This window comes from Pelodiscus sinensis, chromosome 7 (genome assembly GCF_049634645.1).
Source record: "Pelodiscus sinensis isolate JC-2024 chromosome 7, ASM4963464v1, whole genome shotgun sequence".
NCBI classification, from domain to species: Eukaryota; Metazoa; Chordata; order Testudines; family Trionychidae; genus Pelodiscus; species Pelodiscus sinensis.
In genome coordinates this window covers 17,828,125-17,846,999 of record NC_134717.1, presented here as the reverse complement: position 1 = coordinate 17,846,999, position 18,875 = coordinate 17,828,125, and the positions used below count along the sequence as shown (strand labels likewise).

Sequence of the window (18,875 nt, the reverse complement as noted above, 5' to 3'; positions counted from 1 at the left end):
TTGTGTGTGTGTTTATGTAAGAGGAATTGTCATGCTCACAAATAACAATGTGTGATCAATGCAAGACACGATGTGATTGATTGTCTGAGTTATTTTTTGTAAATCAAATAATGTTGTAGTCATGTCCTTTAGGATACACAGCCATTTAGAATTTGAACTCTAATTTTACAGTATTTAGAGCTGAGGACTCCAATACACACAGACATCTAACTGAGTTTGTTGGTCTGGATATTGAAATGGCTTTTAATTACCACTATCATGAAGTGGTTGATGAGATTGCGGACACCTTAGTGCAGATATTCAAGGGACTTCAAGAACGGTAAATAAAGCATTTTTCATTCCATAAATAGCTTCATCTGCTTGAGATCCCTACAGTCTTTATAGGAAAGTAGTGGGTGCTCATAATTGCTAGTCTGCTTGACTTTCCGTGTGTGTCTTAGATTTTGGAATTCACTGAAGAATCAGGACAGGAAATGTTCTTTTTCCTCCAGGGTTATTATTCCTAGAGTATGTTAGGGTATGTCTACACTACAACAGAAGATCAAAGCTGCTGCTGTCGATCTTCCACAGTTCGAATTAGAGATCTAGTTAATACAGCTAATTCAAAGTGAGAGGAGCAATCCGGTTGATGCCGGTAACCCTGCTTTTATGAGGAGTAAGGGAAATTGAAGGAAGAGTGTTCTTCCTTTCACTTCCTGCAGTGTAGACAGCACCAAAACCAAAGTTAAGCTCTTTAGACTTCAGCAATTAACGTAGCTGAAATTGCGTATTTTAATTTGATTTTGTTCAGTAGTGTTAGATGTATTTAAAAAATTCACTGTTCTGTTCGAAGGGCCCCGTAACAGAAATGATCTGTCCTCAACTTTAAATGTTCTTTCTTTTTGTGCACATACAAACTTTGTCCTTATTTTGATATTGAACTATATATTGGTTCTTACAGAAATGTTTCTAGATCCTGTTTATTGTACTAATTAGCATTATCTGCTACAAAAGCCAAGAACAGTATTTTCCACTTATTGCCATATACCTTATGTGACAAATCCAGTTCATCAGGATCTGGAAGGAAATCATTGGTAATTTGGAAATGGATGTTAGATTTCCTTCTTGCTGCCAGAAACAAATATTTCTTGACCCAAAGGAAATATTTCAGAGGGGTTGCCATGTTAGTCTGTAACTGAAGAATCTTAAAAAAACAACAAATAACCCAGCAGCACTTTACGGACTACCATGTACATTTTTGTTAGTCTCTAACGTGCTGCAGGACTATTAATTGTTTTTTAAGTTTTTCCAAAGGAAATGCGTTTTTTATAATGTTTGTTTTATATAATACTTAATTTCAAGGGATTAAAGGGTTCAAGGTTTTTTTTTTTTTTTTTTAAACAATAGTGATTATGCAGAATAATCCAGTCAGTCAGTTACTACCTCAGAGAGAGGAATGAAGTAGCAAGAGTAGTGTTAAAATATTTAACTTTTGTAATATTTAAATAGGGATGGCTTTACTTTGGATAAAATTCCATTTTGATTATATAGACCTCTCCCAGAAACCACTTCAAAATAGTTTGTGTTGCAAGACTGACCTCTTGTGGCAAAAACATGCACTACATTTGTAAGCAAAATCCAGGACAATGTAGCACTTTAAAGACTAACAAGATGGTTTATTAGATGATGAGCTTTTGTGGGCCAGACCCACTTCCTCAGATCAAATAGTGGAAGAAAGTAGTCACAACCATATATACCAAAGGATACAATTTAAAAAAAAGTGAACAAATATGAAAAGGACAAATCACATTGCAGAACAGAAGGGGGATGCGGGGGGGTGGGAAGGGGGAGGAAGGAAGGTAAGTGTCTGTGAATTGCTGATATTAAAGGTAGGGAGAGTGGGATGTTTGTGAGTTAATGGTATTACAGGTGATAATTGGGGAAACTGTCTTGGTAATGGGTGAGAAAGTTCAAAGACTTGTTAAGTCCTTGTTGGTAAGTGTCGAATTTTAACATGAATGACAGTTCAGAGGATTCCCTTTCAAGTGCAGATGTAAAAGGTCTTTGTAGCAGAATGCAGGTGGCTAAGTCATTTAGAGAGTGTCCTTTCTGGTTAAAGTGGCAAGAAACTGTTTTCTCTTTGGGTACGTCTAGACTACATGCCTCTGGCGACAGAGGCATGTAGATTAGGCTACCCGACAGAGTAAAATGAAGCGGCGATTTAAATAATCGCCGCTTCATTTAAATTTACATGGCTGCCGCGTTGAGCCGACAAACAGCTGATCAGCTGTTTGTCGGCTCAGCGCGATAGTCTGGACGCTCCCCTGCCGACATCAAAGGGAGTTGTCGACAACCCAGGTATGCCTCATCCCAGGAGGCATACCTGGGTTGTCGACAACTCCCTTTGATGTTGGCAGGGGAGCGTCCAGACTATCGCGCTGAGCCGACAAACAGCTGATCAGCTGTTTGTCGGCTCAAAGCGGCAGCCATGTAAATTTAAATGAAGCGGCGATTATTTAAATCGCCGCTTCATTTTACTCTGTCGGGTAGCCTAATCTACATGCCTCTGTCGCCAGAGGCATGTAGTCTAGACGTACCCCTAGTGATCTTGTCTGATATCTGTTTTGTGGGCATTAATCCTTTGGCGAAGTGTCTGAGATGTTTGTCCAATGTACATAGCAGACGGACACTTTCGGCACATGATAGCGTAGATTATATTTCTGGATGCGCAGGAATATGTGTTCTTGATCTTATAACTCACTTGGTTAGGTCCAATAATGGTATCAGCAGAATGAATATGTGGACAAAGCTGGCAACGGGGTTTGTTGCAAGGGAAGGTACCAGGGTTGGTATTAGTGTGGTATGTCCTGTGGTGGTTGGTAAGAATCATCTTGAGGTTAGGTGGTTGTCTATAGGAGACTATGGGTCTGTCTCCCAGAGCCTCTTTGAGTATGGTATCTGTTCCAATATAGGCTGTAGTTTATTGATAATGTGTTGGACAGGTTTAAGTTGGGGGTTGTAGGTGATGACAAGTGGTGTTCTATTGTTGGTTTTCTTGGGTCTGTCTTGAAGTAGATGGTTTCTAGGTATTCGTCTGGCTCTTTCAATTTGCTTTTTTGTTTCTCTGGGTGGGTAGTTGAGATTTATAAATGCTTGGTAGAGATCCTGAAGCTTCTGGTCTCTGTCAGTGGGGTTAGAGCAGATGCGGTTGTATCGAAGGGCTTGGCTATAGACGATGGATCGTGTGGTGTGTTCTGGATGGGAGCTGGATGCATGTAGGTAACTGTATGAGTCAGTGGGTTTTCTGTAGAGAGTGGTGTCTAATTTTCCATTGTTGATTTGTACGGTGGTGTCCAGGAAGTGGATCTCTCGTGTAGAATGGTCCAGGCTGAGGTTGATGGTGGGGTGTAGGTTGTTGAAATCTCTGTGGAATATCTCCAGTGTTTCTTGGCCATGTGTCCAGATCATAAAGATGTCATCGATGTACCGTAGGTAGAGGAGGGGTGAAAGGGGACGGGAGTTGAGGAAACGTTGTTCTAGGTCAGCCATAAAGATGTTAGCATACTGTGGGGCCATGCGTGTACCCATGGCTGTGCCGCTGATCTGGAGGTATAAGTTGTTCTCAAACCAGAAATAATTGTGGGTGAGAACAAAGTTACATAGGTCTGCTATCAGGTTGGCAGTAGTGTCCTCTGGGATAGTGTTTCTAATTGCTTGTAATCCGTCTTCATGTGGGATGTTGGTATATAGAGCTTCTACATCCATGGTGGCAAGGATGGTATTATTGGGGAGGTTATCGATGTTTTGTAGTTTCCTTAGGAAGTCAGTAGTGTCTCGGAGATAGCTGGGGGTATTGGTTACGAAGGGTTTGAGAAGAGTGTCTACATAGCTGGATAGACCAGTAGTGAGCGTGCCAATACCAGAGATGATGGGACGTCCGGGGTGCCCAGGTTTATGGATCTTGGGAAGTAGATAGAACAATCCTGGTCGGGGGTCAGAAGGTGATTCTGGTAGGATTTGTTCCCGAGTAGCTGTGGGGAGGCTTTTAAGGAGACAGTGTAGTTTCTTTTGGTAGTCCAAGGTGGGATCAGAGGGGAGAGGTTTGTAAAATGTGGTGTTCGAGAGTTGTCTGGTTGCCTCCTGGTTATAGTCGGCCTTATTCATAATGACCACAGCACCCCCTTTGTCAGCTGGTTTGATTACAATGTCCAGGTTGTTTTTGAGACTCTGGATGGCATGGTGTTCAGCGCGGCTAAGATTGTGTGTCGCTTGTTGTCGTTTGCGAATAATGTCAGTCTGTGCGTTGTTGCGGAAGCTGTGTATATAGAAATCCAGATTGTAATTCCGACCGTCAGGGGGAGTCCATATAGAATTATTTTTCCTTTGGTGTTGGTAGGGGGGATCTGGTAGGTCAGATTGATGTTCAGTGGTGGTTTGGAAATATTCTCGGAGACGGAGGCGGCGAAAAAAAGCCTCAAGGTCACCACAAAATTGTATCCAGTTTGTGGGGGACGTGGGGCAGAAAGAGAGACCCCGGGACAAGACAGACTCTTCTGCTGGATTGAGTTTGTAGCTGGAGAGGTTAACAATATTATCCGGTGGGTTGAGGCAGTTGCTGTTGTAGCCAGTGGTATGGAGCAGGTTAGAAAATTTATTGTCTTTTCTTTGTTGTAGGGAATAGAAGTGTGTATAGTAGATTTCTTGTCTGGTGGAACAAAAGTCTTGCAAGGTGTCAGTCGGTGTGGATGTTTGTCTTGAGATGAGATGATCTAAGTTAGAAATGTCATTCTTGATGGTTTTCTGTTTCTTGTATAAAATACTTATCAGGTGGTTTCTTAATTTCTTGGATAGTGTGAGGCAGAGTCTTTCACTGTAGTCAGTGAAGTATGTTGATCTTAGTGGATTGTTCACTTTCAGTCCTTTGGGTACGATGTCCATTTTCTTGCACTTGGATAGAAAGATAATGTCTGTCTGTATCTGTGCGAGTTTCTTCATATGGTTGATGGATTTCCATTCCAAACGGCTAAATGTAGTGCCTTGCATGTAGAATAGTGATAGAAATGTAGCCGTGTTAGTGCTATCATGTGCCGAAAGTGTCCGTCTGCTATGTACATTGGACAAACATCTCAGACACTTCGCCAAAGGATTAATGCCCACAAAACAGATATCAGACAAGATCACAAAGAGAAAACAGTTTCTTGCCACTTTAACCAGAAAGGACACTCTCTAAATGACTTAGCCACCTGCATTCTGCTACAAAGACCTTTTACATCTGCACTTGAAAGGGAATCCTCTGAACTGTCATTCATGTTAAAATTCGACACTTACCAACAAGGACTTAACAAGTCTTTGAACTTTCTCACCCATTACCAAGACAGTTTCCCCAATTATCACCTGTAATACCATTAACTCACAAACATCCCACTCTCCCTACCTTTAATATCAGCAATTCACAGACACTTACCTTCCTTCCTCCCCCTTCCCACCCCCCCGCATCCCCCTTCTGTTCTGCAATGTGATTTGTCCTTTTCATATTTGTTCACTTTTTTTTAAATTGTATCCTTTGGTATATATGGTTGTGACTACTTTCTTCCACTATTTGATCTGAGGAAGTGGGTCTGGCCCACGAAAGCTCATCATCTAATAAACCATCTTGTTAGTCTTTAAAGTGCTACATTGTCCTGCATTTTGCTTCTACATTTGTAAGGTTATTGCTCGATTGCAAAGGAACTTAGCTCCTTCTGCTTTATGTATACAGATTTCAAACTGAAATTCTGACAGTGAACAAACAATTTCCTTGTGAACCATTCAAGTTTTTGGAGCCAACTCTGAGGCTGGAGTACTGTGAAGCTCTGGCAATGCTCAGGGAAGCTGGAGTGGAAATGGGGGATGAAGAGGATCTAAGGTACATGCATTGTTGGAGTGTAATATAGTCTTGTAAAAGTGAATCTACCACTGTCTATTGTTTAAAGTGTTGATTTTGCATTGTGTGACTAAACATATCGCAAGTTTTTAAATGAAGAATAAAATAGATCTTATCTGTTGAAAAAATTAAAGTAACTGGTTATGAAAATAGGGGTTTTTTTCACTCCAGATTTTTTATCTTAGTAAGCCCTGGGACTGAACACAAAAAACTAAAAGTACAAAGAGGGTGGAACTCCTTTTAAGAATAAAATATCTGTCTGCCTAATAGTAGCAGGAATCAGTGTACAATTTAGTTTGAAAAATTCTCCAGTAAAAAAAATCTTGCTCATCGATCACCCCCTCTATCATGGAAACTGGCTGTACATTTTTTCTTCTTTAACATTAGCCCTCATCTAGTTCCCATTGATATCAGTGGAATTTGGATCAAGGCCCTGTGGGTTCACAACACCAAGTACATGTACCACATTAAAACATTTCTGTTCTTTCTCAAATATGCAGTAAAAAAGGAGTGTATGTTACTCTGCAGGTAAATAAATATAATGGATCTCTGACCCCAAACGGTTGCCATATAAAAGTACAGTATTGCGAAGTGCTTATTATAATAGCTAAGTGGTAGCATTTCACACCTATTTTACATAAGTGTAAATGATTGTGCAAGGTGCAAAGTTGTGGGGAATCAGGCCCATAGTCTTTCACTAATCAAAGTACAGGTTGAAACTTGGAAAACCAGGACACTCGGGTCTGGCAACTTTCAGGAAGTTCTGGGCCAGAAAGCCCATAGGTGCTGGCAGCTGGGAGCCTTCACAGGGCTGGGAATTCCACCAGGGCTGATGGTCAGCAGAGGCACCAGCAGTCCTGCCAGGACCAGGAGCTGTGTTTGGGGCAGCAACAGTGGAGCCAGGAGCTCTGTTGGAGAAGCAACTACAGACCGGGCAGCCCAGCTGGGTCGGGAATAGAGTGTCTGGCCTTGGCCTCCCTTCATCTGGCAAACTCCATCATTTGGGACTAGTCAGGTCCTCAGGGTGCCAGACCAGGGAGGTCTAGTCTGTTGTGTGAGAGAAACTGGCAAGGTAATAGCAAGCACATCTGTATATATTGTTAATTCAGGGCGGTTATATTCCTGCAAAGTTAGAACATTACCAAACTTCATTGAAGAACACAAATAAATGTGATTAATGTTTTAAAAATTCTGTGATATAGGATCTAAAAATATTCAGAAACATTCTGTTTCCCAAAGGAGCATGTTAGGAAACCCATCAGATATAAATCTGTTTAGCTTTTTGAGGTCTATGTTTGATAAAGATCTAAGTGTTTTTTCTAATGGTGAAAATACTTGTTTTCAGCACACCTAATGAAAAACTTCTGGGTCGTCTGGTAAAAGAAAAGGTAACTAACTTCAGAATAAATTGTTCTCTGTATTAAAACTGAAGCTTGATCTCAACATAGAAAACTACAGACAAATGTAGTTTTTGCATCTCTAAATTCAGGCTGTTCTCAGAACAGGCCAAAATCATTTGGGCAGCATTCCGTGTTGGCATAAGACTTTCTTGTAAATTGGCTGACGTTGGGGTTACGGCTGGGGCTGGGGCTGGGGCTGGGAACTGAGCTGTAGCCTGGGGGTTAGGTTGGTGGCAGGAGCGGAGCTGCAACCATACATGGTGCGGGCCTGGTGCCAGGCCTGCAATTGGTTGCAGCTCCACTCCTGGCCTCAACCCTAGTCTTGGCCCCAGGCCTAAAGCAGAGTCACAGTTGGGGTAGGTCTGGGAGAAGGAGTTATAGCCGAGCAGTGGTGGGGGCTGACAGCCAAGACCCTGGCTGGGTGCAGAGCCGCACCAAGGCTGGAGATGGGGACAAGCACAGGGACAGGGCTGTAACTGGGGGCAGGACTGGAGAAGAGTTAAGGGTGGGGCTGGGTGGGGCTCACTCCCTGCCCCCTAGTTGTAGCTCTTCGGGGTCACTGCCCACCACACAGTGTTCCTATACACCCTCGTAGGGGAACCTGCTCCACAGTTTGGAGACCTCTGCTATAGATGTGTGTCTATATATTTTTACTATTGCTCACCAGTCTGTTGAGTTTATTTTCTTTCACATTAATAATTGTTCTTAAAAGCAAGTCATACATATTTGAATCTCTTTGTATGGGCTTGTTTAATATTTCTTTTTTATCATCTCATTAGATTGTAAATTTCAAAAAAGATAATGCTTTAAAACACTGCTTTTGCCAGAAAAGGTGCTCTAACCCAGTATTTCCCACATGGTGCTCCATGGAACTCTGGGGTTCTGTGAAGTGAAAATAAGGGTTCCGTGAGAAAATTACATTACAACAACATTTTATGATTAAAATAATAATAATAATTAAGCATTTATGAATTTTATTGAAAACAATTCTCATTTGTGTTTGCCACGATAAGTGTCCCTGTGTAATGCCATCTTAGCCAGAGAGTGGGGACGATGATGTCACTACTCGGCACTGATTCCCATATATTAGACTGTTATTAGGGGTTCTGCAAAATTCTTTTGAGTTTGAAAGGGTTCTGTGGCCAAATAAAATTGGGAAACACTGCTCTAACTAAACTACAGTGTGAATTTCTCCTGGTAGTTTTGTAACAACTAGTTTACTGATAAATATTCTGAGTACATTCACCCTGTTGCACAAAGAACATAAATAAAATGGAGCCATTTAGTCTGCCTTCCCTTAGGAATGGTGGGAGAAGGGAAAATCTGTGTATTGCAAATAAAAAAACCACATTTACTAGGTTATTTTCAAGAATTGGAGATCATAGTAAATGCAATGTCCAAAAAGCTAATTAAGATAGTACAGTAGTGGCCCTTTTTAACTATTGCTTTCCAACAAAGACATTGTGAAATAAATAGACCAAATAGTTTCCCTTTTCTTAATTTCTGCAAAAGTTAATTAAAAGATGAGGTTTTAAACTAACAGAACTTTTGTTTAGAATTTAAAAGAATTATTTGTTATGGCTTCCCTCTATATAAACCTCACTGCATTTGATCTAGTATTAGCTTTATTAAAATATACCTGGTCTTTTTACAGTATGATACAGACTTCTTTATTCTTGACAAATATCCTCTGGCTGTGAGGCCTTTCTACACAATGCCAGACCCAGGAAATCCCGTAAGTAAAGTTATGTAGTGTTGTCAGTGTAAAAAAGCAAAGTTTTAATCTAGTTGTGAAAAGCTAATTGGACAAAGCACAGTTGAATTAAAAACTTTTTCTTAGTGATCTGTAGTTCCAATGAGATTCATGTTATCCATGTTGGTATTGAGAGTAAACCAACGTCAGGTCATACCTGAATTACAGTTACATTTACTGGTAAAATCTGCCAGAAAGAAAAACAAATAGATCAATCCAGAGGAGTAAACTTCCCAGCAGAAGCCTGGTGGAAAGATTGCAAACTGCTGTTTCTCAGTCTAGTCCATGTAGTGCATGGAGAGCAAAACTGTTATTACAGGGGAATAAAAGCTGTAGCAGAAGGTATGCTTTCTTTAGTTTTTGTATGGAGTCCCCAGATTTTACCAGAATGGGTCCTGCACTTTTATGTTTACTGAAACTCCAAATACAAATGATGTGATTCTGCCTAGAGAGAGGTGGCAGAATTCAGGTTCATGAATTAGTTTGTCTGAATGTGATGCTGGAAAGCAAAGGTGAGTTTAGTGATATTGGCGCAGCTCAGTACTTCACACTATCAGCTAGATGCATTGAGTATGATAGGTGAAATTACTGAAAAGCTCATTTTGACTAGTTGCAGGCTTAGCCTGTGTCAGTGGGAAACACACACATCTCTCCAACTTCAGTCACTGATGAAATGCAAATTTTTCTTTTCAGAAAAGCTCTAACTCCTATGATATGTTCATGAGAGGGGAAGAGATTTTATCTGGGGCTCAGAGAATTCACGATCCTCAGCTGCTGACAGAAAGCGCCCAACATCATGGCATTGGTAATAAAATGTTTACACTTTGCAAGATTGTAAATCATGAGAGAGAATTTGTTTTTTCATATGACTTCCAAAATCTGTGCAAATGGTGGTAATGAGGGAGAAAACAAAATTGAAGCATGAATTTCTCAATTTCTGGCTTTAGTTTTAAGGCACAACAGACATAGTCTAAATCATTTGCATCAAGGGAGTTCTAAATATATTTCTGTATCTTTAAAGCAAGATTTTGGGAAAGTTTGATACCATAATCTGGGTCAACATTGCAACAGTAATCCTGCCTCTTGCATAACAATTAACTAATTTCTTTTTTATTTTAGCCATTTTAATCCATTATAGCGTTAATCCTTAAGAAAAACCCAGAAACTATTTCCTAAGGACTATAGAGAGGAGGAAAGTGTACTGCAGAGATAGGGCACTCTTGCCAAAGCAAGTCCTAACCTGACATAGTTCCCTGCACCTGTGAAGTCTTACTGATTTCTGGTATACCACTTCCAGTGCAACTCCACAGTGTTGCTGATACCTAACTTGACCTTTGGGCTTTGAACCAGTAAGAGGGGAAATAGGTCATGTTAGGAACATCCATCAGTGGATGTGGAGAGGGAATTGGCATGGATACTGCCTGGATAATAGAGGGAGGCAGAAGAAAAGTGAGTGGAAAGTAAGTGAATCAGCAGAGGTGAAGTGAGTGTTGAATCTGGGTACTTTGGGAGGGGTAGCAAGTAGGGTGGAACTGCATCTGTCTTGGAGGGTAATGAACAGTAGCTAGGAAAAGTTTGCTGGTGGTGGCTGTGAGGAGACAGAGAAGAGTATGCTGAGCTTAAGCTTCTTGATAGAGTGTACCTGCATGAATGCTATTACCCCTAATAGTGATAAGAAATATAATCTCACAATGATGTATAGTAGAGGGTAGCTGCTATTCTAGTATAGAAAGTATTCTCCAAGTAAATCAATCAGGAGACTTCATGGAGTTTCACTGATAATATGGAATATTTGCTTTAATTTATAAAGTCAGAGCTTCTAGAGGGTACTAAATTATTTGCCTTAAGAATGTTAAATATCGACTAAATGACTAATCAAATAGTCGATGCATTTTGCATCAACTATTTGATTAGTTGCTAGTGCGCCTCTGCCTTTTAAGTGTAGCAGCAGCCCTCGGGCTATTGCTACTCTTGAAAGGTGAAAGCACCACATGGAGCCTGGGGTCAGCTGGAGACTCCCCAGCTGATCCCGGGCTCTGTTCAGCACCGCCGCTTTGAAATGCCACAAGGAGCCTGACGCCAGGCTCCTCAGGGCGTTTCAAAGAGGCAGCACTGCATTGAGCCCAGGATCAGATGGGCTCATGCCACATGCAGCCTGGGGACACCCCAACTGGCCCCGAGCTGCATATGGCTTTTCAAAGTGGCAGCACCACATGGAGCCTGGGGTCTGTCTGGCCCCAGGCTTCAAGCGATGCTGCTGCTTTGAAGTACCTCCTCCTCCTCCCCACCCCCCCCACTGCCTCTTTGTGACGGTGGGGATGGGGGAGCGACTTGTTGACTATCCGATAAGCATTTGTTTTTGGATAGTCGACTAGTTCTTTACATCCATAATTTGCATCTGTTTGGTTACAGATCAACATTACACAGCTTCATTGCCCAGTTTTTATTTTGTAGAATCATTCAGGACACATTGAAGTATTTAGTCTTTGAGCTTTTTTGGATACATTTTAAGATGTTACATTAACTCTGCATAAAAATAAACATTATTTTCTTTTCTAGACTTGGAAAAAATAAAGGCTTACATTGATTCCTTCCGTTTTGGTGCACCTCCCCATGCAGGTGGTGGGATAGGTAATGTATCTGCCTTGATTTTATTTTTGCTGGGTTCCAGCTCAAATTTAGCATCAGATGGTCAGTATAAAGTACAGGCAGTCCCCGGGTTACATGGATCCGACTTACATCAGATCCCTACTTACAAACGGGGTGAGGCAACCCCGCACTAGCTGCTTCCCCCCAGCAGACCAGGGAGACGCGAAGCTAGCGCCCCCCCGCAGCAAACCAAGGAGACGCGGAGCAGCTTTTCTCAGCAGACACCTCAGCTTGAGAATAAAGGACTGAGGGAAGTGAGGTGTGGGAGAATAAAACTGAGCTCTGGAGAAATGTTTGGCAAGAGTATCCCCTACAATATGTACCAGTTCCGATTTACATACAAATTCAACTTAAGAACAAACCTACAGTCCCTATCTTGTACGTAACCCGGGGACTGCCTGTAATATTATTTATGATTACAGTACAGTAATGTTCAGAATAAAATTTAAGAAGCTAACATGGATATATGGTATGGCCTTGGTGAGCAATAGTATGAACTCCTTATCTGGGATTAAGGAAATAATCTTAAATTGTGACCATTAGTTGTTTCATAAAATGGGAAATATTAAGGGAATAATCTTCCAAGGTTCCAAGACACACAAGCACAAGAATAAATCTCCATTTGTTATACCCACTGATTGTTCTGATTCCAAACAAAGAGGAAAAGAAACTTTAATAAAAGAATACTTTACTTGGTATGATTTATTATAACAGGCTTAAAGTGAATAAAAATAGTAGAGGCTCTCGGCCCCTCATACCTTTTGATGAAAACCTTCTGAAGTCAGGGGAAACCTGTGATTGCTTTTATTTTATTCATGGTGAAGTTACTTAGCTGAATCTCATATATCAGCTTTGGCTTCAGCTATTTGTTCAGCAAAGGTATTGAGGTGTAAGGGCTTCTTATGTATGAACATTTTAAATATTCAAGTGAACAAAAAAATGAGAGAATTTTTCATAGTGTATAGCATTAAATTTTAAAATGTATTTTAAGCACAGCAATTTTCAATTCCACACAGTGTTTTCAACAGCAGTATGTAACCTATTCATGTATTTTAATGTTCTGTGTTTGTCCTAAGCATAGTGCCCCAAAACCAATGCTGTTTGTTTTAGTCTGTCTTTTCATGGGTGTCTTTTATCTTTGTAAAATGAATTTAGAAAATTCTAAACTAATTTTCTGCATAATTTCTAAATCAGGTATTTTCCTCGTAATTAGATTTATAAGGCATGGTAAGCAAAGCATTGCAGAATTGCATCTTACATAAATGCCTGTATTGGTGAGCTGAAAAGGCAGCTGAATGGTAAAGTGGCAGCATTTGCAGATGTCCTGTCCAATCTAATAATTTTCTCTAGAGAAGACTGTGAGGAACTTCAGAGGGACCTAACAAAGCTAGGTGAATTGGCATTATGATGGCAGATAAACTTCATCATTTATAAAAACACACAGTATTGCACATTGGAAGGAATAATAATTTCAGCCACTCCCAGTACTGGCTGAACTTCTCTAGTCCAGTACCCTCGGGACCTAGCCAGTGCCAAATCAGAGAATTTTCCGAACCATGGGAGGTCAGTATTAATTACCAACACTTCTACTGCTTACTGCTTTCGAAAACATTAGGGGTAAATAAGAGCTAATTAAAAGCACAGAATACTGAGAGCCACGACTGGTGGCTGTGAGCAAACTTTATGAGATCGCAGGAAACTTGGCCACACCCATGATTAACTGGACATCCAGCTATCTAAAATCATGCTGGACCAGAGAGTGCCAGTCTAGAGAAGTTCAGCCTGTAATGGGTATGAGGTCTAAATTGCTTGTAACCGCTGAATTAGGAAGAAATTTCCCCTAAGCGCAGACCCATAATTGTTGGCTAAAGTTTCTGACACTTTGTCCTGGAATATTTGGTACTAAACACTGTCAGAGACTGTTCTGATGTGAACTAGCATCTACTATGTTATTTAGATAGCACTCCTGGCCCTCTGATTCTTTCTCTTTTCTCCGTCTTATTTATTTGTGTAACTAATTTTCTGAGACAGTAACACATGGCAAAATGTGTGATGTTGGGAAACCTACATTTTTTCTGATGCGAGTTCCATATTGTAATCAGTTATGCTGATACCTCCCAGCAGTTGTATGCCCTGTTCTGAGGTGGTCCTTACTCTGCTTTGTCTAAAAAGTTTCCTAGAATTAACAGCTGTGTGTTCATGCTGTCAGGAGTTAGAAACTCATAACTGATTATGCTGGATTTATTTTTGCAGGGTTAGAAAGAGTCACTATGCTCTATCTGGGACTGCACAATGTTCGTCAGACCTCCATGTTCCCTCGGGATCCCAAACGGCTAACTCCTTAAGATGTCTGTCTGAAAGTTTTCTCCAAACTCCTGCAATTGATCAGCCTAAATCCTGTCTACCTGTAATATGCACTAAAATAAGGAAGTGAAGTCTGCTGAAGTGCCACAACATCATTTTGAATCCTTCACTACTATCTGTTTAAAGGGAAGGATTTTAATAAATCTGGAATCTTTGCAATAGGAGTTGTGTGCACATTTTTTATGTAATGTCATACTTACATTCAGTTAGTGTTATACTCATGAATTACATTGAAAATTTCTAAACACTTAAGTTTTAATAAACTAGTTGTGCAATAAAGAATACAAAAGTCTAAATTTTTAACTTACAGCAACAAGATTGTATATCTTGTAGGACAGTATTTGACTGAAGTTTAAACAATAACTGTGGACATTGGTAACCTAAAAAGCAGGTGGAAAGTAGCAAGTTGCTAACTAATTTACATGGTAAACTGAGTATCATGGAAAATAAGTGAAAAGTTTGAACTTTCTTAACAAAGTATTCATACTAAATTGTAAAAATAGATTGCAATAAAACTTAAAATAAACTATCTCTAGTTATTGTATCTGTCTTTTTTTCTTTGGGTTTGTGGAAGAAAACATTGTCCTCACTCTGCGTTTGTAAGCAACAAGAAGCCAGAGGCAGTTTTATTACGAGCTGCAGCAAGGGAAAACTGGTTCAGACAGGGGGGGAAGTCCCCCTCCCCCCCGAGGCAGATCTTCGAATACCAGCAATTATGAAGCAGTTTATATACTGTCCATTAGATATAATAACAATAACAATTAGTCTCCTTCCCATTACAAACACCAGTGGCTAACAGTTATTTTAGTTCCACCCAGATGCTCCTTTTCTCAAGGTCCCTGCCAGAGTCAGCATTCTATCCTTATCACCGTATGGAGGCAAGAGGCAAAGGCAGCGTCTAATTACAGATCTCGCGTTGTCAGGCCACAGACTTAGCCTGACTCTTGCTCTCTTGTTAACAAGACCAAGATGGCGGCACACAAATTCCCTTATTCCCTTTTCCTGCCTCCACAGTTTCATATAAAACAATCTTGAGAAGATGAAGGTGTTTGGAAATAGGTTGCACAACCAGTTGGTTTAATTTTTTTCTTTTTATGTATAATTCCTTTAGAAAGTAATATAAGAACAAAAGGATCATTTTTGGTTTTAAGATACTCTGTGTAATACATGTATAGTGGGAATCGACCCCATCCCAGTCAGGAAGGGATTGAAGAGCTACTCTGGGTAGTCAGCTCCAACACCACACATCTCTGAGGCATGCTCTACCTAGAAAATGATTACTCCTTAGAAGTGAGAATTCAAGACCAATTAAGGGTGGCATGCACACAGAAGCAGAGGTAGCTCGCAGAACTCCCTAAGCCCACAGAGCAGGGACGGCTGACTAGAAGAGTTGCTAAAGATCCTCTGCTGCCTGGCTCCTCTGGATGAGTAGATCGACCTTGTTTATTTCCTTCTTTTCCTTAGAGCCCAGGGAGCTAGCTCATCCTTGCCCCTCAGTCTGACAAGGCATTGGAAAGCCAACCCTAGTTTAAAGATAACTGACTGCACTGCCTTGCAAAGAAGGTGGATTTTTTGTGGGTTACAGAATCATTCTGTTCTGCCTTTCTGGTCTGAACTACCATTATCCCACAGAAAGGGAGGGATGAAGGGACTGCTTCCCTAGTATTTACAACTTCCTTTCAAAAGAGAAATGTAAAAGAAGGAAATTGAAAATGCAAAAGAAGCACAGGTTTACAAATCTGGCCCCATTCTCTCCATAGCACTTCTGCCTTTGAAGTGTAGCAACAGCCTTAAGGCTGTTGCTATACTTCAAAGGTGAAGGCACCCTTCTCAACTAATTGCATTGACTATTCAATTAACCAATTAATCTAAATTTAACATCCCTAATTTTAAGACAGGAGATTAACGTGAGCCAATAAATTCTGGGTTCTGTTCATTATATATTCTGCGAGCAGGCTGCATTCAGCAATCTGCCACTCAGCATCTAACATATAGAAGTGGTTGACTATTTACAATATTTTATATTCTGTTCATAAGCTTGTAAATTATTTCCCCAATATAGTGTTACTACCTAAAAGCTCTCGTATTAACTTGTCTTTACTTGTAAATAATCATGTAGGTATAGGAAAAATAAATACAGATTAAGAGGCATGCATTTGATTATAGCCCACAAGGATCAGTTTGTAGAGCCGTTTAGTCACATTCTTCCTTATTTCAAATATAGACCAGTTAAAAGTCCCCCACAATTTCTTGAGAGCGACTTTTTCCCATCTCTCAATAGCTTGCTGGTGGTCTTTTTTTTAAAGCTTACTAAGATCAGTTGTGCATTCTGAAAATGATGTATTGCCTTCTGTAATGAAATAAATCAAAATGATTAATCTTTATACACACACATTCACCCTAGATTTACCCAGCATTTCTCTGGTCCTTGTGGGGGGCAGGAGTCAGGGCTGAGACTCTGGGAAGGATTCACTGGGGCTACCTACGGTGACAAGGGTGTCTCCCTGAAGCACCCAGGGTCATACTGCCTGGCCAACGGCTCCTCCTGGGGGGCTGGTGCTGTGTTGCCTGGCCTGCAACTCCTCCTAGAAAGGGGCTGGGTTGCCTGGCCCTGGCCCGCGGTTCTGAGGGGGGTAGGCGCACTGGTGGGGCGGGGTTCTACAGTCAAATATCCAGGGGAGGAGTTTGTGGAAGGGGGGCTACTTACCCGTGGCCAACAATATGGGAGAGCTCTGACTCCAGCTTGCCACTCTTTTTCTGGTGTGGCTGTCTCCCTGTAATCCGCTGCAGAGCATAGTGGTCATTGCAGAGCATAACTGCCTCTATTCTCAGACCCCTTCCCTTTCCATGTTACAGAAAATAATCCCATTCCAGGCACTTCCTGTTTTCCTGGCATAACCAAGCCCTGACCTTGCTTTAAGTTAGCATAAGAGGAAGCTGCATTCCAAATTTGGTGGTCCTAGCTCTTATCATTTAGGAGGAGTTCTTGAACAAACAGACTGACTGATTCAGACAGATGCACAAACTGTAAAATATATAGCTATATGACATGCCTACTCAAAATGTTCAGAGTAAGCCATACATCTTGTTAGAAACAAATTCTGAGCCTCACAAGGTAACGCCTACATTGTAGGCTATGATTCTTAAAATATTACTGCTAGATTTACTTATGCTATCTATGGAGCATCAGATATTTGCTGGAATATGATGTATTTAATGATTATATGAGAGATTTTAGTTATGAATATCCTATGAAAATACAGTTTTGTGTGTTTGTTACTTTCATTCAAGCAAGTAACTTATTTAATATATGTCTTTAATTCATTATGGGACTTTTTCTAAATCATGTAGTCTTCCAATACATTTCTCACTTCAGATATAAGACCGGAGTACTTAGATACCTAACTGGTGTACTATCGTTTATTAAGATAACATCTTAACATATGGGTGCATGACCGGGTGTACAAGCCCTGCACTGTGAAAGCTGAGCCTAATCAGGCTCACCTGGCGGAAGAAGCCCCCACAACCCTGCCAGGTATGCTCAGACTACAGCTCAGGTATAAAAACCTAGAGGCTAGCTCTGGGCTGGCTGCTGAGGAGGAAGGATGTACTGCCCAAGCTCCTGCAGGTGAACCTCCTGAGAGACCAGACCAGGAGGCCAGCCAGGGAGGCTTCCAGTCCAGAGGAGGAAAAGCAGCAGGCAGACCCTGCAGCAGAGACGGGATACAGAAGGGCCCAGTTCAGAGGACACAGGTGGGGAAGATGCCAACAATCCTAATGGTAGGAAGTAGCTAAGTAACTGGAGAAACTTAGCATCTTTTGGGCAGACTCTCAGCTCAGCTAGTGGAGGGATGAGCCCACCATTGATAGGGCCCTGGGCTGGGACCCAATGGAGAGGGTCGTCCCTCCTTATTCCCCAAGGGGATCTTGCACCTTGACTTCTGATTCAGCTGCTAGGCCACATTGCCCCGGTGATGGGGGCATTGCTAGAGACTCCGGCTGTTAGGCCACACTGTCCTGGTGAAAAGGATGTTGCTAGAGACTCTGGCCATTAGGCCACATTGCCCTGGGGAAGAGGGACTCCGGTGCATAGCTGTGTCGGGCTTGCAGAAGATGTGGGCTGTGGTGCCACAAGCTCAACAGTGCCCACTGAACGCAGGACAGAGGAACTGCCCCATGACAGGGTGCCTAAAAATTAGGCACCTAATTCAGTCTTTATACACCTCTGTAGAGCTGGCTTGTTTTGCATAGGTGTTCAGCATCTGTGACTCCCAGGTTCCAGTCTTAACATTTGACATGTTTAGAGTAGGGATGTAAGCAAGTAGTTGCATCTGACGAAGTGGGTCTTTGCCCACGAAAGCTTATGCTCCTACACTTCAGTTAGTCTATAAGGTGCCACAGGACTCCTCATCGCTTCTGCAGATTTAGACTAACACGGCTACCCCTCTGAAGCAAGTAGTTGAGTACTCTGATACAGACGTAGCAAGGTGGGAGGGAACAGGAGCTATCTGTCTCCCCGTCCAGCACCATCTCTGCGGTGCCACCTCTTTCCCCCCACACACACATTGCTGCCTCTATTGGGGGGGTCGGTAGAGGAAGTTGCAGCTGCCCCTGTCTGCAGCGGCCCAGGCTGGCCACAGGCAGAGGCTGCTCCAGCAGCAGCCCCTGTCTGCGGCCAGCCTGAGCTGCCGCAAACAAGCTGCTGGACCTGGTTTGAGCTGGGACTGAGCAGTCCCGTCTTGTATCAGTTTGGGACCACTGCATCTCTGTGTTTTAATTGTAACACGATTAGTCGATAAGGAAAAGT

At 41.6% G+C, this 18,875-nt stretch overlaps 1 protein-coding gene across 1 annotated transcript in view; it reads left to right on the top strand.

The window, feature by feature from the left end:
- DARS1 (aspartyl-tRNA synthetase 1) overlaps positions 1-14,599 on the top strand; it is a 79,078-nt gene extending 64,479 nt beyond the window's left edge. Inside the window, exons 10-16 of the mRNA XM_006117048.2 lie at positions 172-319; positions 5,738-5,884; positions 7,248-7,290; positions 8,957-9,037; positions 9,749-9,860; positions 11,615-11,686; positions 13,958-14,599. Coding sequence (XP_006117110.1) covers positions 172-319; positions 5,738-5,884; positions 7,248-7,290; positions 8,957-9,037; positions 9,749-9,860; positions 11,615-11,686; positions 13,958-14,049 — 695 coding nt within the window. The 3' untranslated portion in view covers positions 14,050-14,599. The remainder of the gene's footprint in view (positions 1-171; positions 320-5,737; positions 5,885-7,247; positions 7,291-8,956; positions 9,038-9,748; positions 9,861-11,614; positions 11,687-13,957) is intronic.
- Positions 14,600-18,875: the final 4,276 nt, after the last annotated feature.